This window comes from Larimichthys crocea, chromosome XV (genome assembly GCF_000972845.2).
Source record: "Larimichthys crocea isolate SSNF chromosome XV, L_crocea_2.0, whole genome shotgun sequence".
In the NCBI taxonomy this organism is placed as follows: domain Eukaryota; kingdom Metazoa; phylum Chordata; class Actinopteri; family Sciaenidae; genus Larimichthys; species Larimichthys crocea.
Genome location: NC_040025.1, coordinates 20422414 through 20446882, shown reverse-complemented (window position 1 = coordinate 20446882; position 24469 = coordinate 20422414). Strand labels below are relative to the sequence as shown.

At 41.8% G+C, this 24469-nt stretch overlaps 3 protein-coding genes across 5 annotated transcripts; 1 reads left to right on the top strand and 2 right to left on the bottom strand.

Annotated features, from left to right (window-relative positions):
- Positions 1–2962: 2962 nt before the first annotated feature.
- Positions 2963–6225, bottom strand: LOC104926443 (kelch-like protein 10; the record flags this gene model as incomplete). Its single annotated transcript, XM_027288559.1, is given in 8 exon segments — positions 2963–3036; positions 3039–3279; positions 3807–3956; positions 4139–4756; positions 5207–5522; positions 5524–5632; positions 5635–5684; positions 6128–6225. Coding segments are annotated over 8 exon segments (1656 nt in total), but the record flags the coding sequence as incomplete, so codon positions are not given.
- Positions 6226–10785: 4560 nt separating this feature from the next.
- rprd1b (regulation of nuclear pre-mRNA domain containing 1B) lies at positions 10786–17780 on the bottom strand. Of its 3 annotated transcripts, none has more exons than XM_027288751.1 (8): positions 17679–17780; positions 17045–17272; positions 15588–15717; positions 14901–15034; positions 14412–14530; positions 14060–14186; positions 13726–13901; positions 10786–12932 (listed from the first exon to the last, which is right to left on the bottom strand). In XM_027288751.1, exons 2-8 carry the CDS (start codon positions 17193–17195, stop codon positions 12783–12785), a joined length of 987 nt encoding a protein of 328 aa, XP_027144552.1. In that variant the 5' UTR covers positions 17196–17272; positions 17679–17780; the 3' UTR covers positions 10786–12782. The 3 variants fall into 3 exon arrangements, with proteins under 3 accessions (XP_027144552.1, XP_027144551.1, XP_027144550.1); XM_027288750.1 differs by having other exon boundaries at positions 17448–17779; XM_027288749.1 differs by having other exon boundaries at positions 17045–17779.
- Positions 17781–19800: 2020 nt separating this feature from the next.
- Positions 19801–23662, top strand: LOC104926442 (taste receptor type 1 member 1). The gene is made up of 6 exons (XM_027288943.1): positions 19801–19985; positions 20105–20420; positions 20533–21303; positions 21384–21602; positions 21911–22031; positions 22740–23662. The coding sequence occupies exons 1-6, from the start codon at positions 19801–19803 to the stop codon at positions 23660–23662; spliced, it is 2535 nt and encodes an 844-aa protein (XP_027144744.1).
- Positions 23663–24469: the final 807 nt, after the last annotated feature.

Genomic DNA, 24469 nt, shown 5'->3' with positions numbered 1-24469 from the left:
GGACCAAGCTCTGGACCGAGAGTACAGGTCTGGATAGCCCGTATTAATGGGTAACCCCATACTCCCGGCACCCCCCCAGGAGTCCCCGAGGACACAGTCGACACCTTCTCCAGGTCCACAAAGCACATGTAGACTGGTTGGGCGAACCTCCATGCACCCTCCAGGGCCGCGCTAGGGTATAGAGCTGGTCTACAGTTCCATGACCAGGACGAAAACCACACTGCTCCTCCTGATCCAAGGTTCGACATCTTGCGGACCCTCCTCTCCAGGACCCCCGAAAGACCTTCCCAGGGAGGCTGAGGAGTGTGATCCCCTATTGTTGGAGCACACCCTCCGGTCCTCCTTTTTGAAGAGGGGAACAGACGTTTCAACCAACGACAGCCCACAACATCCAAAGCCTTGAGGAACTCCCGGCGGACTCATCCACCCCGGGGCCCTGCCACAGAGAGTTTTTTGACTACCTCAGCACCTCAGCCCCAGAATGGGCAGAGAGACCACCACGGGGTCCCTAGACTCTGCTCTCCAAAGGGAAGACCTGCTGGTGGGATTGAGGAGGTCTTCGAAGTATTCCCTCCACCGAACCCAAGACGTCCCCAGTCGAGGTCAGCAGCACCCCGTCCCCACTGAACCGTGTTGACAGTGCACTGCTTCCCCCGCCTGAGCCGCCGGATGGTGGTCCAGAACCTCCTCGAACCGTCGAAAGCCCTCCATGGCCTCACCGAACTCCTCCCACGCCTGGTTTTTGCCTCCGCAACCGCCGAGGCCGCATTCCGCTTGGCATGTCGATACCCGTCAGCTGCTCAGGACCCACAGGCCAAAAAGGTTCTGTAGGCTCCTTCTTCACGCTTCGGCATCCTCACCCACTGGTGCCACCCGTGGTTCGGAGCCCGCGACAGGCACGACCACCTTACGGCCACAGCTCGGTCAGCCCCTCGACAATGGAGGAACGGAACAAGGTCCACTCGGACTCAATGTCCCCCGCCTCCCCCGGGACATGAGTGAAGCTCTCCGGAGGTGGGGTTGAAACTCTTTCTGACAGGAGATTCAGCCAGACGTTCCCAGCAAACCGCACCGAAACATTTGGCCTGCCAGGTCTGACCGCCATCCTCCCCCACCATTGGAGCCAACTCACCACCAGGTGGTGATCAGTTGACAGCTCCACCCCTCTATTCACCTGAGTGTCCAAGACATGTGGCCGCAAGTCCGACAACACGACCACAAAGTCGATCATTGAACTGTGGCCGAGGGCGTCCTGGTGCCAACTACACATATGGACAACCTTATGCTTGAACATGGTGTTCGTTATGGACAATCCATGACGAACACAGAAGATCAGGGGGCCGTCCTCCCAATCACGACCCTCAGTCTCACTGTCACTGCCCACGTGAGCACTGAAGTCCCCGGAGGACAAGGGAGTCCCCAGAGGAGCGCTCTCCGCACCCCCTCTAAAGACTCCCGAAAGGTTGGTACTCTGAACTGCCATTCGGTGCATAGACACAGACGACAGTCAGGACCTCCCCCCCACCCGTAGGCGAAGGGAGGCTCCCTCTCGTCCACGGGGTAACCCCCAACGTACAGGCGCCGAGCGGGGGGAAACAAGCATTCCCACCACCGCTATGCGCCTCTCGCCGGGGCAACTCCAGAGGTGTACAGTGTCTAACCCCTCTCAAGGAAATTGGTTCCGGAGCCCACGCTGTGCGTCGAGGCGAACCCGACTATATCTAGCCGGTACCTCTCAACCTCGCACACCAGCTCAGGCTTCTTCCCCGCCAGAGAGGTGACATTCCACATCCCCAGAACCAGCTTCTGCTGGGGGTCGAACCGCCAGGGTCCCCGCCTCCGACTGACGCCTATCTCTCTCCGACTTCCCCTGAGACCCCTCCCATGGTATGGCCCATGGGAAGGGGGGCCCATGTCACATTTTCGGCTGTGCCCAGCCGGGCCCCATGGTTAAAGACCCAACCACCAGGCATCGCCAATGAGCCACCCCACCAGGGGGGGGCCGGGTGACCCGCTCTGGGCAAGGGAAACTTGCTCCTTTGTTGACATTTCATCAGGAATAATGAGCTGCGCTTTGTCTGGATCCTCACCTGATTGCCTTGGGGCATTAAGCCCCCGAAAACATAGCTCCTAGGATCATTGGAACATGCAAACCCTTCACCACAGGTAAATGGCAGAAGATACAGTCTAAAAATGCACAAATTCAGTGGAGCAGGTCAGCCAACATTTACAATTAGATATATTGTATCAGCAAATTGTAGTTTTTTACACATTTTAGTATTGATTACCTGCCTAAGAAATCTGTATGAATTTGGTTAACTTATGGTAAAGTAAAACATAAATAGAAAGTAATTTGTCAGGCTCCTAATGAGGTTTGTATATGTACATCTTGCCTTCCCTCAGCCCCTGACACCCCATATTGCAGCTGATCCCCTACTGGACCACCCAGGGGACAGTCACAAAAGACTCATGCGCATATGTACAAACTTCCAAGTTTGCACAGTCCTCCGAGTCTGCTTACTCCAAAGATTCAGCTAGTTTGAGAATCCCCCAGGGTGCTCTATCTTACCCCTGTCAATGTCAGTAAATCACTCTGAGGACAGGTGATGCCTGGTGCGTCTTTCCCTCCCTTTTGTTTTTCATCTTGTATTTTTAGCAGACTGGAAATGAGGTAGATTGGACATAAGGTGCAACAAAAACTAGATCAAATATGGCTTGATCATGTATGGTCGTGGGCTGCAGTGGACATAATTAGCTGTTTATGTCAGAACAGAAATACTGCTTCACTATTCACTATTTAAGAGCTGAAAGGTCATGGGAACTTGTTAGTGATCTCAAAACAAGCTTTCACACCAATTAAAATCTTTGTAAGTACTAGAATAACAATAATTTTATGCATAGAGACATTTATTTACAAAACTATATGGAGCTTGATCAGTCCACTACAACCTCCTCCTCTTCCTCATTGCGAGGTGAGAGTGAGGGGCAGCAAACTCGGCCAGTTTGGGAGTCCAGACACTATGCAACAGCTCAGGCACTGCGTGAGATCTCCATGTCACAGATAGTAGACCACTCATTAGTTTCGACATCAAAGCACTCAACTTCAGAGGTGGTGGTGAAGCCTTGGTATCCCCCGACCACAAACAAGCGGTCGTCAATAACTGCAATGCCAAAGTTACTACGAGGCATCAGCATGGAGGGCATTTTGTGCCAAGTGCCAGTGCAAGGGTTGTAGACCTCCACAGTGGGCAGACGACTGATTCCAGAGAAACCACCAATCTATTAGAGAAAAAGTGTAATATCGGAAATGTTAGGAATTATTTTCCCATCTTTTCCTCTTTCTCATATTAAACTTAGCACCTTTGTAGGGTGCTTCATTAAGTAAACAACAGCATTTTCATGATTTTTTAGTCTGCTATAATGTCAGAAAATATCGAATAATGGCCAGTACAATTCCCTAAAGCTAAATTTATTACAAACTAAAACAACGACCCAAACATAAAAAACAAACAAACACACACTTGAGGAACTAGAACAAGTGAATTTGCTTCAAAAATTACTTCAACTTTATCTAGATTATCAAAATAGCTTCCTGCTAACTTTACAGTGTACAGTGTACTGTACTGAGTACATTTCTGCCTTCAATGTAAAGGTTTTTAAGGATGGATCTTGTCAGATGCTGATTTGTCTTGTAATGAAAGGTGAATTTTATCAAATGAATAAATCTTAGCCTATTTCAAACCTATACTAACAACATCACAGTGTGTCTGTGTTATGTGAGTGTCAGCAGTGTTCGAGCTACTTACTGCAAAGATATGGTTTGCATAGGTGATGACCCCAATCCCACTGCGCCTGCTGCTCATGGATGCAATCATTGTCCACTGGTCTGTCTGTGGGTTGTAATATTCAGCTGTTCTCAAGCACTGATCTCCACTGAAGCCTCCACAAATGTATACCTGGAAAGTTCAAAAGTCATATTTTCCAAGTTCATTCAAGTATTCAAAAACATTAACCTAGTGTTTGATATGTGGTTTCTAGATTTATTTAACATTCAAACTGGAAACCTCTGTGCACTCGCTACCCTAACACAGAGCTGTCTTTTAATATTATTCTGAGGCTGCTCTTTTGCACCACTCACCCTGCCATGGAAGGTTGTGCAACTGGCGTCGCTCCTCTTCTCATTCATGGACTCAATTAATGTCCACTGGTTGGTACTGGGCTGATAGCGCTCAGCAGTTTTGAGACGATCTTCTCCATTATAACCTCCTAGGGCGTATATGAACTCATCCAACACAGTTACGCTGACATAGCAGCGTCTTGAATGCATTGGTGCCACCTCCTGCCAAGTGATTGTCCCCAGGTCAAACTTGTCCACTGTGTTGAAATATTCAGCACCATCAAAGCCACCTATACAGTACATTGATCCATTGAAGATAGCAGTGCCAAGGTAGGCCCTGGGAACCTCGTCATTTTCAGCTACACTGAACCAGCAGTCTGCACGGATATCGTAAGCCTCGATTTCATTGGTGGTACGTCCATTAGTCCAGCCTCCAACAGCCAATAGGAAGGCAGTGGGCAGTCGAGGACGGGTCAAAGGGTTACAGAAAGTATACTGAGAGAACATATTTGTTTGGGTGCCAAGAATGGCCTTCCTGGCCCTGTGGAGAATTGGTCGACACTCTTTACTTGACCTCACCAGTTCATTGTAAGTTACGTTTTCTATGATGTCGAGTGGATTCATCCAAACCAGCCTGACCTACACCAAGACATGAGCACAGAAGTTAGACAAAAATAGAGCCCAAACAATACTTCAGTATGCCTGATATAATCAACCAGTTTTACCTTATCACAGATATATTGCATTATCATATACATCAGACTTGAAGCAACTTGAAATTACAATGCAGAAATGCCAAATTAGGTAATAAGTGTTGCAGATACATATATTGTCCACTAAAGAGCACTAACAACTTTTGTTAATGTTAAAAAATAATTTTGGCCAATAAATCATTATTATAGTATATATAGTATTATTATATTAGATTTATTTATTTATATTTGAACAGTCTAAAATATTTTTTTTAGATGATGTAGATTATTTGAAAATACATTATGCTGTAATATTTTTTAAAATCATTTATCTGTTTATATACAGTATGTAAATCAAAAGTTAATGTAGTGGCAGCTAAGTTCATTCCTTACTTACTTTGGACAAAAGCAGATCAATGTATTCTCTGCGTTCCTCGGGTGCGTGGGCGATCCAATGGAGGATGGCCTCAAACACCTTCCTCTCCTTCACATTCAGTTGGTCATTCTCAATGATATTAGCAAGCTGTTGTGCAGAGAGCAGCAGGAACTCTTCTGAGGTAGCAGCAATCTCCTCAAAGTGATTCATCATGAAGAGTTGGGCCTTGTCCTTCAGTTCAGGGTTGTAAAAGGTGTCTGTGAACCAGCAGATACCGATGCAGTTCTTTGTGTCCAGGTGCCCCTCTATGAAGTCACTGCAGGCTTTTAAAATTGTTTATATTTAACCGGTCTCTGCTATAAAAAGTCTTCCACATTCTCTTGTGTTACAGGACAAAGCCAGTGTAGGCAAACTCAATGATGAGCTTGATCATGGCAGATGACACATTGGAATTTCAAAGACCTGGCAGTCTGGGGTTGACCAGTTGGTAAAGAGGGCTCTGTGGGCCAGGAAGGAGGAAAAACAAAGGATTGAAAATAAAGTGGTCCATGTTTGTCCTTCATTTGCACACATCAAAAATGAAACAGATTTATCCCTATATTACACTTCAGAACAGATATGAAAAGGTAAAATGAAACACCTAAAAGAATACACATGAAATAAAAGCTGCACACATTGACTTATTTTAACTCAACTTCAGTTCCAGAAATGTAAGACGGTTTTAGTAACCAGAATTAAATTTAATGCTTAAATTTAACACCAGGCAAGTCTGTTTTTAATAGTGTGGCAGCCTCTGAAGCTATCAAGAAAACCAGAAAATTGAAACACCCAGAATGGGATGTGATTTTTTAATGCCACTTAAGGGTTTAGTGTTTTACAGTTTGTTAACCATTCTCCTGTTTTTCTGCTTATTGCAGCATTAACATCTCAAAATTAACTCACCTGAAGTATGAGCTGCAGTTACAGAGGATCACTTTATGTGCAGGAAATTCAAGGTTGTCCACCCTGATCACCACGTCACAAAGCTGAGGGCGCGGAGTTCGTTATACACTGAGCTATTGTCACTCATCTTTGCTCTTCAGTATCAGAACCTCTACCTTAATATCTGAGCTGCAGAAGTGTGTCTCACTACGAGTTCAGCAAATCTCCAGTTTGTGTGAGGTTTGAGTCCGATAACTCTGTTGTGACGAAGTGGATTGTTATGACATCGCTACTAGAATAGTAACATTCTAGTACTATTGCACAATTTTCCGCTGTCATGACGACATCCACAGGATGTTTTTTTCAAATGAAAGACTTATAGATGTGTGTGTTTTGTATAGCTGCTCAACCCAAATCCAAATAAAAACCCTAACACCTATATGTATTAAATAAACATTATAAGTTTACCAAACTTTGACAGACAGACAATTTGACAGGAAACTGTTAATTTTTTTTTGTTGTTTGTTTTTTTTTTGGCATTTTTTAAGCTTTTTATCTTGATAGAGACAGCTGAAGAGTGATAGGAATGCGGGAGAGAGAGATGGGAATGACATGCGGGAAAAGCCACAGGTCGGATTCGAACCCGGGCCACTGCTGAGCCTTCGTACATGAGGCGGATGCTCTACTTACTGTTGATTTTGTACACCCTAATTTCCGTTTCAAGTCCAATCATGGAACATGATGAATCCTTACAAATACATTAACCTTAATGAGGCACTTTATTTGAAGCCGAGAGGAAATTTAAAAACACTTAATCATGGGGCGCCTCAAACAATCATGGTCAGAAAGACTTCTGCGGATGGAATACAATGGGTAGAAATGGGTAGAACGGTACAAAGTAAACTATGAACCGCAAAATCCTCAAAGACCCCAATGGGTGTTTTGTAGTGGTTTTGGTAGACTGTTCGACATTGCAGTATCCTAGTCAGTGGCTACGCTCCTACTTGGGATGATAAAATTTGTTACCACAATCTCTCCTTCCTCTATGATGTAGATAGTCACTATCCAATTATAGGAGCTCATTCAGGACCCGTTTTGGACAGGTCCTCCTCTAGACCTTTACAATATCCAACCTGCCGTGACAAACCCCCAACTAAAAAAGGCAGATACACCAGGTGGTCTGGCCTCAGACCAACTATTGTGTGTCTGCAACTCCTACCCTGCTTTTTTTCGTTCAGCGGTTTAAACTCCAGGCCGAATTCGACCTCTTGTCAACAACCAAGGTCGAAGCACAATTGTTAAAATCAAAGCAAAGTTATTTTGAAATGGGTGATGAGGAGGGCAAATTGCTTGTCCATCAGGCCAGAACCATAGCTTTTCCAAGGCTCATTCCCAGAAAAAGGTCACAATTGTCAGCAATAGTTTCTGATGCTAAATTGGTAAATGAGCTTTTAAAAATATTTTTTTCAAATCTTTACTCCTCAGAGTACTTGCCCAATGTCTGGAATAGCCATAATCCTCTAGAGAAGATACATACCCCAAAGTGTATGTTGACTGACTGAGAGACTGGGAGCTCCAACCACAATGGCGGAAGTAGAAGAGACAATTAGGCAGCTACAAAAAATGAAATCTCCTGGCCTGGATGGCTTTGTAGCAGAATTTACAAGGCATATTCCAAATGAATGCCCCTCTTTTGATGTCCAACAAATCCTTTACAAATGGCAGCCTTCCCCCAATCCTGTCTACATTCATTTTTTCTCTCTTATTTAAAAAGAAGATAAAGATCCCCTTGAGTGCAGCAGTTATAGGCTATTCACTTCTGAACATGGACCAAAAGATTCTCGCCACAGTCCTAGCCACACGTTGATTCCAATGATCAGACCGTTTCATGGCCGGAAGAAAATTGTCTTTGAAGGGTCGTCATTAAGGCAGCATCAGGTCTCACACGCTGAAACAAACACGCATCTATTCATTGCGTAAAAACAGTAAACAACAGCAAACAACAGTATTTTCATGATTGTTTAGTCGCTATAATGTCAGAAAATATTGAATAACGGCCAGTACAAGTCCCTAAAGCAAAATTTATTACAAACTAAAAATCCTTGTCTGATCCGATCCAAACATAAAAAAAAACAAAGAGCAAACCTCACACTTGAGGAACTAGAACAAGTGAATTTGCTTCGAAAATTACTTCAACTTTATTAGATATCAAATTTGCTCCTGCTAACTTACAGGAAGCTAAAACCGGCCCTGCATTGTACTTTACTGAGTACATTACTGCTTCAATGTAAAAGTTTTTAAGGATGGATTTCCATCTTGTCAGATGCTGATTTGTCTTGTAATGAAAGGTGAATATTATCAAATGAATAATCTTAGCCCTATTTCAAACCTATCTAAACAACTCACAGTGTGTCTGTGTTATGTGAGTGTCAGCAGTGTTCAGGTGCTACTGCAAAGATATGGTTTGCATAGTGATGACCCCAATCCCACTGCGCCTGCTGCTCATGGATGCGATCCTTGTCCACTGGTCTGTCTGTGGGTTTGTATATTTCGGCTGTTCTCAAGCATCATCTCCACTGAAGCCTCCACAATGTATACCTGGAAAGTTTAAAGTAATATTTTCCAAGTTCATTCAAGTATTCAAAAACATTAACGTGTTTGATATGTGGTTTCTAGATTTATTTAGTTCAACTGGAAACCTCTGTGCACTCGCTACCCTAACACAGAGCTGTCTTACAGTTTTTCTCAATTGCTAAACCCTAAACCCATTGGCTGACAAAGTTCTCAGTTGCCTGAACCATTTATCTTGTGAGTCTGATAGAAGAACTCTGTGAGAGGACGAGTGTGATTCGAGGTGGGGGAGGAGGAGAGGAGGAGGACAAGAAAGAAGAGAGGAGGATGAAGGGAAGAAGACAAAGAGTGGAAATTCAGATGAATTTCAAGCAACATCATAGACCATGTTCTGTCCATGGACTGACAATGAGGGAAGCAATTGAGTGCAACTCAAATTTGAGACGATTTTCTGAGCCACCATAGTAAGAACATTTAGAGAAAGAACAGGTACAGTTATACTACGGATTTTTGTAATTGCAATGTACTGTACTACATGACATGCAGCTGGTTTAATAGACATTTGTACTGTAAAAATAGGGTACAAGAGGAGGAAAACAAAAAAATTGCAAGAGAAGAGCAGAGTTATATTTCTAATCAATTTTGAGCTACTATCATAGAACATGTTTTCGTTCATCAAAAGACAGTGATGGGAAAATCTGAAATTTGTTTTGAGATTAAAAATGTACTTCCCCCTGAGAGATGTTTTACATGTGTCTTCTATTTTTGGTGTATTGTTTACTGACTGCTTAAGTAATATCATTTGATCGCTTTGTTTTGATTTCAGTGTTTGGTTTTGAGCACAGGTAACCAGTTTCGTAAATAGTGCTTGATGCTGAGGCTTTCTGCTTAATGTTTTCAGACAATGGAGCAAGGTTTCAGAAACTGTGTTTTAGCAATGAGAGAAAACTGTATTATTCTGAGGCTGCTCTTTAGCACACTCACCCTGCCATGGAAGGTTTGCTACTGGCGTCGCTTCTCTTCTCGTTCATGGACTCGATTAATGTCCACTGGTTGGTTACTGGGTGGGGCGCTCAGCGTTTTGAGACGATCTTCTCCATTCATAACCTCCAGGGCGTATATGAACTCATCCAACACAGTTACGCTGACATAGCAGCGTCTTGTATGCATTGGTGCCACCTCCTGCCAAGTGTTTGTCCCCAGGTCAAACTTGTCCACTGTGTTGAAATATTCAGCACCATCAAGCCACCGATACAGTACAGTGATCCATTGAAGATAGCAGTGCCAAGGTAGGCCTGGGAACTCGTCATTTTCAGCTACACTGAACCAGCAGTCTGCACGGTATCGTAAGCCTCGATTTCATTGGTGGTACGTCCATTAGTCCAGCCTCCAACAGCAATAGGAAGGCAGTGGGCAGTCGAGGACGGTCAAAGGGTTACAGAAAGTATACTGAGAGAACATATTTGTTTGGGTGCCAAGAATGGCCTTCCGGCCCTGTGAAATTGGCTCGACACTCTTTACTTGACCTCACCAGTTCATTGTAAGTTACGTTCTCTATGATGTCGCCTGGACTCATCCAAACCAGCCTGACCTACACCAAGACGTGAGCACAGAAGTTAGACAAAAATAGAGCCCAAACAACTTCAGTATGCCTGATAAATCACCAGTTTTACCTTATCACAGATATATGCATTATCATATACATCAGACTAAGAAGCAACTTGAAATTACAAGGCAGAAATGCCAAATTAGGTAAAAGTGTTGCAGATACATATTGTCCACTAAAGAGCACTAACAACTTTTTGTTAATGTTAAAAAATAATTTTGGCAATAAATCATTATTATAGTATATATAGTATTATTAATTTGATTTATTTATTTATATTGGAACATCTAAATTCATGTTTTAGATGATGTAGATTATTTGAAAATACATTATGCTTTAATAATTTTTCTTGGTGAGAAATCCACCCAACCCACCCTTAGTGTTTTATGGTCAATGTGTGTTTAACAAAAGAAACTCATATTCACATACAAAAACAAGCAACACATCTAATAGTGTGGGTCAGATGTGTTACATTGACTTCATGCACAATACACGTACAGCATTTGTTCAAATGGTTCCAGTTTATTGGCATCCACTGAATCACTTTCATTACAGAAAAACTCCACCCTACTGGCAGAGTCCTGGCAGTACAGTATGATTCTGCAGAGAGAAAGATACCACACAGCAAGTAGGTAAGAAAACTAACTAATTTCTACAGTGAAGCACACATGGGGCAAAATGTTGCTGACATCCTTCCTGGCATACAGTGATTGTATTAAACATGTCTTTAATTTGCTTTTGAAATATAATTTTAATTAAGACTGAACCAAATAATGTGTCAACAGGCCCAAATTGTGACTGCACCAATGTCATGACTACGTTTACACCTTTGGTTTAACAAACACTGTTGATGCTGCTGGGTTTTTTTTTTATAGCCATTTAAAAAATGTTGCCAGGAGACAACGGACCAATCGATCTGAGAGTTTACTGAAAAGGATTTGCAGCAGCATTTCTTGTATCAACAAGAAGTTATAGCAACTGTAATCTTCATTAACTTTAGAAAACACTCCAGCAGTAAGAGCCGTGATCCAAGTACAAATCTCTGACCTTTGATCATAAAACTTCTCAAATCCTTTCTGTATACAGACAACTTAAAACCAAATGTGAGCTAAACAAATAATACATACTGTTGTGGCCTTGACAGAACTGTTGTACTAAAATGATTTGGGGAATAACTCACACTTCCTGACTTCCTGTTAATATCTCAATGAAGGGATTTGCAATGGGATTTGTCACCTCATCTTAAAAAAGAAACCTGAGAAAGGGACTGCAGAGGTGAGTATGTTGCTGCTACTTTTTAGTAAAATATTTAATCACTGGGTGTCTACACACAGGTAGGACTGAGCAATATGTATAAATTATTATTTATCAGCTTATTAGCATTGTGTGAATTTAATGTTGTGAATCAATTTTCTTTAACACTTGAAATGGTAGCTTATAATGACCAGTCCACTTCACATTAGCCTGTTTTGGTTTTACATGTTGTGACATAGAAATCTCATGTCTCATCTCATCTTGGTATTTCTTTATTTCCATATTGCCCAGCTCTACTCACATTAATAATATTTTAACACTTTTTTCCAAGTTTTTTTGCCTCTTGCCTTTTTTGCTCTCAGAAAAATAGTTTTAGGGTTTCAGATTTTTTTTTTATTATTGAAAAACAAACTTTAATTGATTCTTCAGACTTCCAGGACTTGTTTTGTAAAACTCAAACCTTGTCTAGTACACACTTAGAAACATTATCTTTTCCAAATTTCAAGCATCTTTCCTAATTAAAGCAAGAAAACAAACGGGCATGCTGAATCGCAAACAAACGCTCAGGAACAGGGACATGAAAACTATCAGTGTTACTGATTTGAGTGTGCTGAGTAACAACCATGAGTGTTTGTGAGGCAACCAAAACGCAACGTGCACTGATCCCAATCCCAATCTTCTCTGTTTGTAACACACACATCAAAACCACCTATCAGACTATATGTCGGTAAAAAGCCCCAAACTGAAAGCAAAAAAATAAAACTAACAAATGGTACATCCTCTTCACAGTGTAGTCACAATCTCTGAGCATTGTGAGAGCCCACCTTTGCTTGCTGAATCCAAAATATACCACTTTAAATGACATGTTCTGACAAACAACATTTACTATGTCTGTCTAAGCTTTGCTTCTTTACCCTGCCCCTCCTCCTAGATCACTGACATTTCCAGCGTTAAAAATAAAAAATAAAAACAAACAGGAAACAATCTCTTTCCAAGCTGGTGGAGTGGAATCCTTGTCTATCGAGCGAGTGCTGGAAAAATCCAGGCTGACAGAGTCTCTGTTCTCTGCAGAGCGTTTCGATCTCACCAAACCATCCTTCTGATGGCTCATCCTCCCTCTCGTCCTGCAGGTTTGACCACGTGTCCTCTGGCCGGAGACAGAGCTAGAAGTATTTTGTGAATCAACCAAGGATCTGGGTTTAGGTGGGGAGGGGCAGGGGAGCAGTTCGTCTGGGCAGAGACCTCTCAGTCGGTGGAGAAGAGGTCTCCGGCCGAGGGGAGCGGGGCCAGACCCCCGGTCACATTGGGCAGGAGGGAGAGGTCAGGTAGACTCTGGATGTGGGACTTTAGCTCTTTCCTAACCTGCGTCACCCTGGCCAGTTTCTGCTTATACTCCTGCAGAGGACAAGATGACACAGCAAAAGAACTATTATTTACAAAGACAGGTATCATGAAATTCTGCATGTCTGAAACACACTTCGGTCACAATGTGTGGCTTTAAAAAGATGATTAAAGTGCATTACAATTTGGCTGTAATTTTTTTAATTTTGACCATTTACTGGAAACATGTTTGAGCAATCAGAGTTTCTGTCAAGTTAGATTTACTCAAATGAAAGTTGGTGTACCTGAAATCTACTAATATATGAGAAATCATCCCTCATTTTAAAGTAAAGCTGTGTGCCAAATTGGGTTGACTATTATTTTCTGGTTCTCCATGTTAATGCTGGCTCAGTCAAACTGAAGTCAAAATCACAGTTCAGACACATCAAAAGGTAAAGGCTGTTGGGTTTACAGTTTCTCATGGCAAGTCCTGAGTTGTGTGTTAAAATACAGGCTAACTGGATTAAACAATTCATTTTGTGTCACATGTCCAAAAAGTGTGACATTCAGGCCTTTACAGTTTTTATTAAAGGCTGAATGCCTGATCAACTATATTAGAGAATGTTTATGCTAGTTTAAAAACAGAAAAATAAAAAATAAACACTTTGCTTACTGGAGAAAAAAAAGAAAGAAAAAAAAAAAAACACACCATGGTTTTGTGTGCAGTTAATTAAAAACTTTCTGGAAAACTGAAGTGTTGTATTGTATTCATTAAAAAAAAAAGTGACTTAACACTCATCAACAAGTAAAGGAGAAACAGAGCCACACTGTTGTGTTTGTGTTTGTGTTTGTGTATGCGGCGCCTTGCCTCGAGTTTCTTCTCTCTCTCCATGAGTGCCTCCCTCTGGCTGCTGATGTATTCAGTCAGCATGCGGGCCAGCTGCCTCCGGTCCTCCAGCTCTGCAGCCAGTCGGCCGTTGTACTCTGCCAGCAGCAAACAAGCTTCATCCACCGTCTTCGACAGCTTATCTGCTGCATCCTTGTCTATATTGGCACCAAAACAGGTTGTTGCGGTCAAAGAATATGGCATTTATTTTCAATACAAATAAATAATACCGAAGCATTTTTCAATAATGAGGAAAAAAAGACCACACACATAAATCGTCCAAGAAAAGTCATTTCTGATCAGGTTCAGGTCTCACCGGTGATTTTCTCCAGCAGGGAAACGTCCTGGACTTCTTGCGGCAGCGAGGCGATCTTCTGACGAACTGCTGCGTCACCTGACGCAGCGTTCTCCAAATCCTGCAGAGCCTTCACCAGCTCTTCTGTCTAAAAGTGTGCGTCAAAGGATGATTGAAGGCAATAGAGAAAAGTTAACAGGAGTCAAGAAGGGAGGAAATGATCAGGAAGGAGACCATGTGACAGAAAAAACAGTGGGAGAATAAAAGGAGAGAAGAAAGGTGAGGAACAAAGAGCAGGGAGAAGAAACATGAATCGTAAGGGAGGATTACTTTTGGCATTTTGTTCTATTCAAGTGAACAACAACTTCCTTACCAGTTGAGTTGCAGCGGTGTCTGTGTTGCGAGGAGAGTTGTGGCTTCTGTAGTCGTCGTCTTCATCTTCTTCGTCTTCCTGGATCTTCTGATAGCTTCGTTTCACAGGCTTCTTCTCTTCTGCAGAGACCACAAAACAGAAAAACGCCCACATATTATCAATATCAGTAAATTATTATTCAGATCTATAATGTGCGATATGGATCAGTAGAAAAGGTTTCAAGAAGTTAATACTATGGGTGAGTGTACACTTAAAGTTTCTGCACTACTGATATTTCACAGCGGTAATTAAGTATTCAGAAACAACTTATTATTGATGCATTAACCTCATTTAACATGTCATACTTATCTTCCCTACTTATTAGATTATCTGCTTTTAATGATATAAAAATAGCATCCCAGTCCTGGTTTTACTTATTGCCTACTCATAAGAGATACTGTACATATCCATGTATAAGTCAAACAAACATAAATTGAAGAGTCATCTGACCTGAGGGCCTGGGGCTGTTTGAATCTTCAATGGCCAGTTTGAGCTGCTGAATGAAGTCGCCTCTGTAGAGGCTCCTCTCCTTCCAGATGTTCAGCAGTCTCTCCATGTGCTTTTTACAGTTCTCGTCTGCTTCTCTGCAGGGAGGCAGGCGAACAGCAGAGTAAAGTAGAAGAAAGAATTCAGTGAAAAGTTTATTTTTTTACAGCTCAAAACATATACAGCAAAGAGCTGTGTAAAGAAATTCCTCCAAACTTGTACATCATAAAGTGTTTTGTCCCCAGACAATTGCTCCATATATTTAATATTTATTGCCAATATATTTCCTGTTTCCTTTCCTGTGATAAGTTTCTAGCTACCTGAGACAAATGTACAAGAAATTAGCCGAAATCTGGTTTTCATTTGGAGGCCCAACAAACTTCAGTGGGGTTCTGACTTGGACAGATATAACAAGATTGTGATAGATTTTTAGATTTGGGGTGAATTTCACCTTTAAATATTATTCCTTTTAGTAGTTTTCTCTGTTGAGAACAAGAAACTAAAGTACAACAAATTTGCAGAAGCGTGTTTCTATGTAGGACTAAATTTAGACACCATTTCTCAAAAGGCTTCTGGTGGTACGCTGGCCCGATCACAAACACACACACAGATCATTATTTTTAGCATACAGTGAGTCACATCACAAGTTACCTGGCAACATGTGAGCAGGCATCAACGAGGACAGTCTCAAAGTCTTTGGTGAACTCTGGTCCTTTCTTCTTGCTGTTCTGGATGACATCGTTGGCCAGATACAGGAACGTCAGCTTCCTGGTGCTTTTAGCTGCACAACACATGAAACATGATATTTCAATCTGTGACGGTCACTGCAATGCAACACTTTGCTTCAACATACCTGCCTACTCTACTGTAGTAACTAATTTCACACATTTCCCAGAGGCCATAGTCAGAGTGGAGTGACTCCATCCTGATGTAGCTCGGTTCAAAACCTCTGAGCTGCCGTCTGTCTCAGATTTCTTCAGCCATTCAAACAAAACACACCATCAATAAAACCAAGGCTCATCAGCATCACCTGTTTTATGGTCATTTTTTCTGTAGTTTCAGTAATAATTCATGTTTTTGGCATCATCAAAACAACCCATCATCATGTAGCAGAGTTTCAACAATTAGTCGCCAACTATTAAATTGTTTTCCTTTACTATTTTTAAGTCATTTTTTAAGTGTTTTCTGGTTTCCTCTGTGACAGTGAACTGAATCTCTTTTGGTAGTGGACAAAACAAGACATTTGAGAACGTCACTTTGGGAGACAGTGATCAACATTTTTCACTATTTTCTGACACTTTATGGCCCAAACAATGAATCAATCAATCAAGAAAAGAAGAGTAAGCTGCAGCCCTGCCATGTGGGTATGAGTATCACCTCACCGTGACGAACATTTTCTGGCCACAGCTTTTCAAATATGACTTGATTGCTCATCTCATTTTCACCAATGGGAAGCCAAACTAGAGCTTAAATCAGTGGTTCTTAACATGGGTTCGATCGAACCCTAGGGGTTCGGTGAGTCGGTCTCAGGGGTTCGGTGGAGCCTCCGCCCTGGAATTTTTTATACCATTTGTTACAACATATCTTTGTGAGCAATCGTTTGAGGATGCTGGACATAAAAACTAAGAAAAGGAACAGACTTTGCTGTGAAAATGACATGAGACTGGCACTTGCCAAGGTGAAGCCACGCATATCTGAACTGGTCTCTCAAAGGCAACAGCAGAAGTCACACTGAGGTAAGTTGTTGTGAGTTCATGCACTGTGTTGGTTTTGTTATTTGAACAAGGTGATGTTAATGCACGGTTCATTTTGTGCACCTGTAAAAAAAATCATATTTTATTTTTTACTAAAGAAGGGTTCGGTGAATGAGCATATGAAACTGGTGGGGTTCGGTACCTCCAACAAGGTTAAGAACCACTGATTTAAAGTAACACTTTAAAGACATGATAACCACTTATCATGTGTAACATCTGGATGTTTCCTCAGCCTTGGACAAGTTGAGCGTTGCAAAGCTTGCCATCCAAAGACACAAGAAAGACAAACAGCCTCTCTCACACACAAAATCAACAACACGCATTAATAATAAAAGCTGTGGATGTTCTGCTCACCTTTCTTCAGCTCTCTGTGCCACACTTTGACGATGAGGCCCGAGTGTTTGCGGTGGTGGATGATCCACAGAGACAGAGTCTGGACGCTCTGCTGCGAGCTGCTCAGCTCCGTCAGCTTCTTCTCCAGGGCCGACTCGGAGAAGGACGACATGCCGGTGTGCAAGTCTGTGTTCGTGCCCCGTGAACCCGACTGACCCCGACCCGACTCTAAAGCCACTGAGCTCCGACCTAGTTTGGAGAAACTCGCACTGTCATCAAAACTGAAGTTGTGTCGCTAACTTAAGAGACATGCAGCAGCAGCAGCAGCAGACTGCCTCCTGCAGCCCGCCACACCTCCGCCCCGTTTACAACCTTATGTTAGCTCTTTGTCAAGTGAACCACTGATCAAACCCGCTGAACAAACCTGCAGGCTGTGAGCTCGTCTCTCATGCGTGTCTTCACTGTCTGTGCTGTTTGTTTACAGACGCGGCTAACGCTAGCTAGCAGAGCTAAGCAGCCATCTGCAGCCCCGAGCTGAGCCCGAGTTCAAACCCGAGTTTTAAATCAACAAAGCCGCAGTAATGTCCGTGCAGAAAGTGTACTCAGTGCTCCAACAGATGGAATAAACCCGCCGGAGGCTGACGGTGAAACTCACCGTTTGTCTTTTGCTTGTCTAAACTAGTCAGGAAGATTTGTGCGGAAAAAAAATGGCAGCTTGCACTTTCACCTCGACATGTGCGTCGCACGGGAGTGACGCAAGCAGATCCAGGCTTCATCCCCTTTATCCAGAGACAGAAACAAAAACATAAAAACATAAAAACATAAAAACATAAAATACACAGTGACAAGACATGCACATTATTTACAATGAACCAGAGTCAGATAGATAGATAGATAGATAGATAGATACATACATACATACATACATACATACATACATACATACATACATACATACATACATAGAAATCTTATACCATTGGAAAGCCTGAATATTTCCCTTTTAAATGGTGCCGCAGTTGTAAAAACGTGCATTTGTGGGATGGGCAGCAGAGATGAGAATGTGGGAAACAAACAGGAGCCTCAGCATCAATTGGAAGAACCAAACAACACCTGAACATGTGGAGGAACGTTGTCACAACACAGAAATAATGTACCAAACACAGATTTATTTACTTTTTGTGTGTGGTTTAGATAGATACATAGGAACATATATCCATAGAGTACTTTATTGATCCCCAAAGGGAAATTATCATGTTGCAGCTGTTGCAGTTACAAATGTTACAACACAACACACTCATACGATATATACAAGGCATGAGGTAGGTAAGTGACTCAGTATACACAATTGTGAATTATAAAGGCACTTTAATTTGAATATGAATTATTAATTTAAGACATAGTTGGACTTTTTGTTACATAAAGATATATCTTTTGTTATTTATCCTGAAACTGGAGTTTGTTAAAAAAAAGTGTAAATAATAAATTAATAAGAATGATATCACAATAAACCCATCATATTTCAACCATAAACGATCTTAAGATAACACCTTTTGAGTTGTAGTTTATAATGGATCAATAAAAAACAAATAAACTGTGTACATATTTTTAAAAGGATACTTCTGAAACTGCAGAAATGTTGGTCAAACTCTAGAAATATAATCTCTGTGGCACATATTTCATTTCATTTCAAACATTCAGTGTGGTTAGAGAAGTACAGAGTAAAAATAACAACATTAATAATGGCTGCATTCCACTGCGGGTGTTACTGGAACAATTAAATGTAGAGGAGAGGTTGCTGGTGCTGTGTCTTTTCTGTTATGAAAACTCCAGATTTAAATTGTAAATAAGGTAATTTGTAGAATTTCTGTGAATTATTTTGAATTTGTTGTTGTTAGTCCGACACATCATTATGTTACTTGTATTTTACATAGAAATGATCATAAAATCTGTTACCAAATACTTTGTCTGTTGAAAATGGGAAAGTTGCATGATCTATAATACTTTCACTCAAATCCTTGTGTTTGTACTGACACAGAAATTTACATGTCCATTTGCCTCCATGATCCACTGTGTTTGATTAAATGCACAATATTCCTGTCCCATCAAAGGCTTTGGGTCCTGAAGACAGGTGAGTAGCTATCGGGCAAATTGCATGTTGACACAACAGATGGGTTTTTAGTCAAATGAACCTCAAATATCAACCCAAATGCAAATTCAGTCACGCCTGTACACACACCTTTTTAATGACAGACATTTTATCTAAGTAGCAAAAAGGTCAAGATGTGACGTTTTTAGTGTTCTTGAACCTGCACATTGTGTCGAGAGTGCAATGACGTTGTGGCGATAAAAGACAGCATCAAGGCAGCATCATGTCATTAATTAAGGTGCACATAAAGATATATGATATTTCAAGTGACCACATAACCAAAATATTGACCAGGAGCACAATTCTGCTCAGCTTTAATAAACCGAATCAGTGTTAACATCTCTGCACTCAGTCTGTTTGCTCTGTTTTACAGTTGTATGTTACTAAAAGCAGAATGAATGGCCTACATAATGCAGTTTATTTTAATGGGGGAAACTACAGTCACATAAACAAATATGACATGCAAATATTCTTACTTAACACTCAACACTCCCCAGAAACATGATACAAAAGTGGATTAAAGCCCTCCAACCACAATCCACACTTTCATAAACAGGGTCTGCTCTGTTTTATAAACCACACTGAGCTTCCACTGCAGCCGTGTGTGAGGTGCAGGTAAAGTATGGACATGTTTGGTGTTATGTTTCTGTACTCAGGCTGGCTGATGCTGCAGTTAGCTGATGGGAAACTGGATCACATCTCCAAGGGACAGGGGCTACATATGCAGGGTGACTTCATGCTCGCTGGATTCTTTCCTCTCCACTTCAATGTTAAAGAAAGTGATCATTTGCCCGCTTTGTTTCCATGCAATACGTGAGTTTTACTTGACAGTTGAGACAATCTTACTGTAAGGCTATAAAAACAACCCAAACATTGTTATGTTTATATCATCAAGTGAATTCATTTTCCCTTTTACATGTGACCTTTTCTAGAGGAACAGCCAACCAACACGGATTTCACATGTTGCAAGCCATGAGATTTACTGTGGAACAAATCAACAATGGCACCAGGCAACAGCGTCTTTTACCAGGAGTGAAGCTGGGCTACCAGTTGTACGACAGCTGCTCTATATCCGCAACTATGCTGGCCACACTGGACCTGCTGGAGTATAACAGCCTCACTAAAAGAGAGGGAGACAAAGATCCAAACTACAACACCAGTCAAGGGGTATTGGCTGTCATTGGGCCAGACAGCAGCAGCAAGACTTTCATGCCAGCTTTTTTACTGGGGTCCTATCTTATACCACAAGTAAGTTATAGTCATTGAAGGTTTTGATCATAGCTCTTGAATTATTATTATTACTTTTCCCACAGACATGACATACAAAATACACTCAGTCATGTTCTTGCTACATTTATAGATCTCTTATCAGTCATCTAATGAAATGCTGAGCAACAAGCTCCTCTATCCCAGCTTTCACCGCACAATTCCTAATGACAAGAACCAGGTGGCAGCTATGATCCAGATTCTGGTTCGTTTCAATTGGACCTGGATCGCTCTTTTAGCCAGCGACAATGCCTATGGCCGGGATGGGATACAGAGCCTGTACAAGCAAGCATCAGACTATGGCATCTGTGTTGCCTACCAAGGAGTCATCCCTAATTTGGGACCTGACACAGTTCAGACCATGAGGAACATTGTGCAAAACATATTGAAGACCAAAGTAAACACCATTGTCGTCTTCTCCAACAAGGTACCACTTAGCAAATTCATGCCATATGTGCTTGAACAGAATGTCACAGATAAGGTGTGGATTGGGTCGGACGACTGGGCAGCATCTTCTCTTATATCAGGGATACCTGGGATCCAGGCCATTGGCACTGTGATTGGAGTCTCCATCAAATTTGCAATCATACCTGGTTTTGTGGAGTTTGAGAGAAAGGTATTTGAGGCTTCACTCCAACACAATGACACAGATACATTTTCTGATGTTAGTATGAGAAAGGATGATGAGTGTCTACAAAGCACAGATCTGTACAGCCTCGCCAGGATGAATTTTCCTTTGGAGAAACATGACATCACCTCCTCCCACAACGTGTATCAGGCGGTGTATGCCGTAGCTCATGCTCTGCATTTTGCACTTGGCTGTGATTCTGGACAGTGCCAAAGGAGGAAGGTGCATCCGTGGGAGGTGAGCAGATGTAAAGTAGTGTTTTTGCAAGTATTACATTTGTTACAGCGCTGATGTTTCTATTTTTCTCTACGCTACAGATTCTCTTCTGGCTGAAGCAGGTGAATTTCACTCTGGACAACACCTCTGTGTACTTTGATATGAATGGTGATCCTCCTACAGGATATGACTTAACTTGCTGGGCTTGGAGGGGGAAGAGCTGGTCTCTCAGAGACATAGGCACCTTCAACCCAGATCCCATTACACTCACAATTGATGCTGATAAAATTGAATGGCACAACGCAGACTATTCAAAACAAGTAAGACTTTTTGAACAAATTTCCCCCAACCACAATGAATTGTTTGTTCAGCTGCCTAGTCAATGTATTTTGAAAGTAATAAATAATAATCAGGAATTGCAAATAATTGTGTCTATGTCTATTCTAAAACAGATTGGGTGTTTATTTATTTCTATGCTGTCATAAATTGTCAATTTGTAAAAGCTAATTATTGGCACTGTGCTGGTAAACAATGAACTTTCAGTGCTTCACACCCCATAAATGAAATTAATTATAAGTTTAAATCAAAACATATCATTTATTATCTTTATCTGTGTCTTGGTTTCTAGATACCACTGTCCATCTGCTCTCCTCCTTGTCCGAGAGGCCACAAGAAGCTGCCGACAGGGCAACACACATGCTGCTTTCACTGCCAGGCCTGTCCTGCTGATACATTCCTCAATATAAGTGGTAAAACAGAAAAATATTTAGAACAGGCCATTGAAAATTTTATTAAATATTGTGGATGTTGGCATTATTGGTGGTGCAGGTGAATTTGTAAAGCATATGACGGAGGTTATTATGAAAGCAAATAAAAACAATACAGAAATCCTTAAATAAACAACAAATAGAAAAATATTCATAAAAAACAGATAGAAAATTCATTTATGCAGAGAATATCATAACCTTATCTGTCGGCTCATGACAAAGATGGGAGACTGAATGGGCCATTTAAAATGTAATGTTCATTGTTGTGGATGTTGGCATAATGAGCATGGTGCAGAATGTGTGAAGAGGCTGTCATGAAAGCACATACAAACAATATAGAAAGATATCGAACAACATCAAAGATAACAACAGGCCGATGACCCACTCTATCTGTCTTTCCCCTGTGAAGTTGGATCTGCGCTCCATCACAGCAGTATTTGTTGTGTCTGGTTTTGACCAGTAGGTGGTGCTGAGTACTCATGTTATGTCCTGATGCAAACACCAAAGGGATGCAAAACCCCTTTTTGAAAGGGGTCTGTGTGTTTTTTCTTTTCTAGATCATAAGAACAATTAAACATCTTATTATGATGACTTGCCAATATTTAATTTGAACAGCATCAAATTAGATAGAGACTCTGGCTTTTACATCCACCTTTTTCTCTTCATTTCTAAGCTGTTTCTCTTCCTCAGATCCCACTGTATGCCAGGTGTGTCTGCCAGAGGAGTGGTCTCCAGAGGAGAGTGAGCAGTGTCTAAGCAGGACCATCCTGCTGCTCGACTGGGACAACCCTCTTTCCATCGCCCTGCTCTTCTTTCTGGCCAGCTGTGTTCTCATGACCTCCAGCTCTGCAATAATCCTCCTGCTCAACCTGAGCACGCCTGTGGCCAAGTCTGCCGGAGGCCGCACCTGCCTCCTGATGCTGGCAGCACTGACTGCTGCTGCCATGAGCTCTTTGTGCCACTTTGGCCGGCCGTCTCCTTTGGCCTGCATCCTCAAGCAGCCTCTATTCATCTTCAGCTTCACTGTGTGCCTGGCCTGCATCACTGTGCACTCCTTCCAGGTCGTCTGCATTTTTAAATTTGCATCCAAGCTGCCACCAGCCTATGACAAGTGGACTAAAAACCACGGGCCAGAGTTGACCATTTTCATTGTGTCTGTCACTGTCTTGCTCATGTCTGTCATCCGTGTGGCCATCAACCCTCCAAAGCCATCCCAGGATCTTGACTTCTACTTTGACAGCATTGTGTTGGAGTGCAGTAACACCCTCTCACCTGGTGCAGGCCTCGAGCTTGCTTATGTAGCACTGCTCAGTGTCCTCTGCTTCTCTTTCAGCTACATGGGCAAAGATCTGCCAGCCAACTACAATGAAGCAAAGTGTGTCACCTTCAGCCTCATGGTGTACATGATCTCCTGGATGACCTTCTTCACTCTTTACCTCATCAACAGAGGCCCCTTCACCATGGCTGCATATGTGTTTGCAACACTCTTTAGCGTCCTGGCCTTTCTTGGAGGATACTTCCTGCCCAAAATTTATATTATTGTGTTGAAGCCGGAAATGAACACGACTGCACATTTCCAGAATTGTATTCAAATGTATACCGTGAGCAAATGATGAAGCTTAGGAACATGGGAACAACACAGGCTGACAGTCTAGATTCTTGAACTTTATCTTTGAGTCTGCATATGCATTTGTAGTATCCATCTGAACTCATTTCTCACTATTCATACTAATCAAAGATGAAAACTACTTTTTCCCTGTAAAGTGATGGCAGACAGAAGTTATTCTTTGGACTACCATGATTTGTGACTAATTACACCTCCATTTAGTTGTTATTCAGCTGAACCCAGATCCCTTGATACAAAGATATGGAATAAATATATTTATAAAAACAGTAGTCAAATCTTCCACAAGCGACATTTTTACTTAAAGTAAACTAATAACATTAATAATGGTTGTGTCCCAGTAAGTGTCTGTTTACAGGTGCACAAGTATCCTGGTTATGATTTGAACACATTATTCATGTTTTCGACCATTCTTTGTTGGTGTTCGGTTAGTACTGCGGAAATGTTGGTAAAACTGTAAAAAACATCTTGCAGCACATATTTTATTGCATTTCAAACATTCATTGTGGTCAGAGATGGATTTTACACTTTGACCTGTCATAACAAAGCATAGGTATATGAAGAACAACATTCATAATAGCTGCATTTCACTTAGATGTTCCAGGGCCATGGTGTCATGCATATTGGTGTTACTGGAGCAATTAAATGTAGAGGAACCATCACTGGTGTTAATGGTTACATGTATGTCTTTTCTCACGTGAAAAGTCTAAATTTACTCTGTGGAAAAAGTTCATTTGTAGAATTCTTTGGATTTGTTGTAGTTAATGTGACACATCATTATGTTATGACAACTTTC

What these genes read in the sequence shown, in the direction of transcription:
- rprd1b (XM_027288751.1), bottom strand. Translation starts at nt 17,195, where the DNA reads ATGTCGTCCTTCTCCGAGTCGGCCCTGGAGAAGAAGCTGACGGAGCTG. An exon ending in GCACAGAGAGCTGAAGAAAG is followed by an intron (nt 15,718 to 17,044) that starts GTGAGCAGAACA and finishes TGTGTTGTGCAG; the next exon opens with CTAAAAGCACCAGGAAGCTG. An exon ending in AGAGAGAGAAGAAACTCGAG is followed by an intron (nt 12,933 to 13,725) that starts GCAAGGCGCCGC and finishes TGTCCTCTGCAG; the next exon opens with GAGTATAAGCAGAAACTGGC.
- LOC104926442 (XM_027288943.1), top strand. Translation starts at nt 19,801, where the DNA reads ATGTTTGGTGTTATGTTTCTGTACTCAGGCTGGCTGATGCTGCAGTTA. An exon ending in GGTCCTATCTTATACCACAA is followed by an intron (nt 20,421 to 20,532) that starts GTAAGTTATAGT and finishes CTACATTTATAG; the next exon opens with ATCTCTTATCAGTCATCTAA. An exon ending in GGAAGGTGCATCCGTGGGAG is followed by an intron (nt 21,304 to 21,383) that starts GTGAGCAGATGT and finishes TCTACGCTACAG; the next exon opens with ATTCTCTTCTGGCTGAAGCA.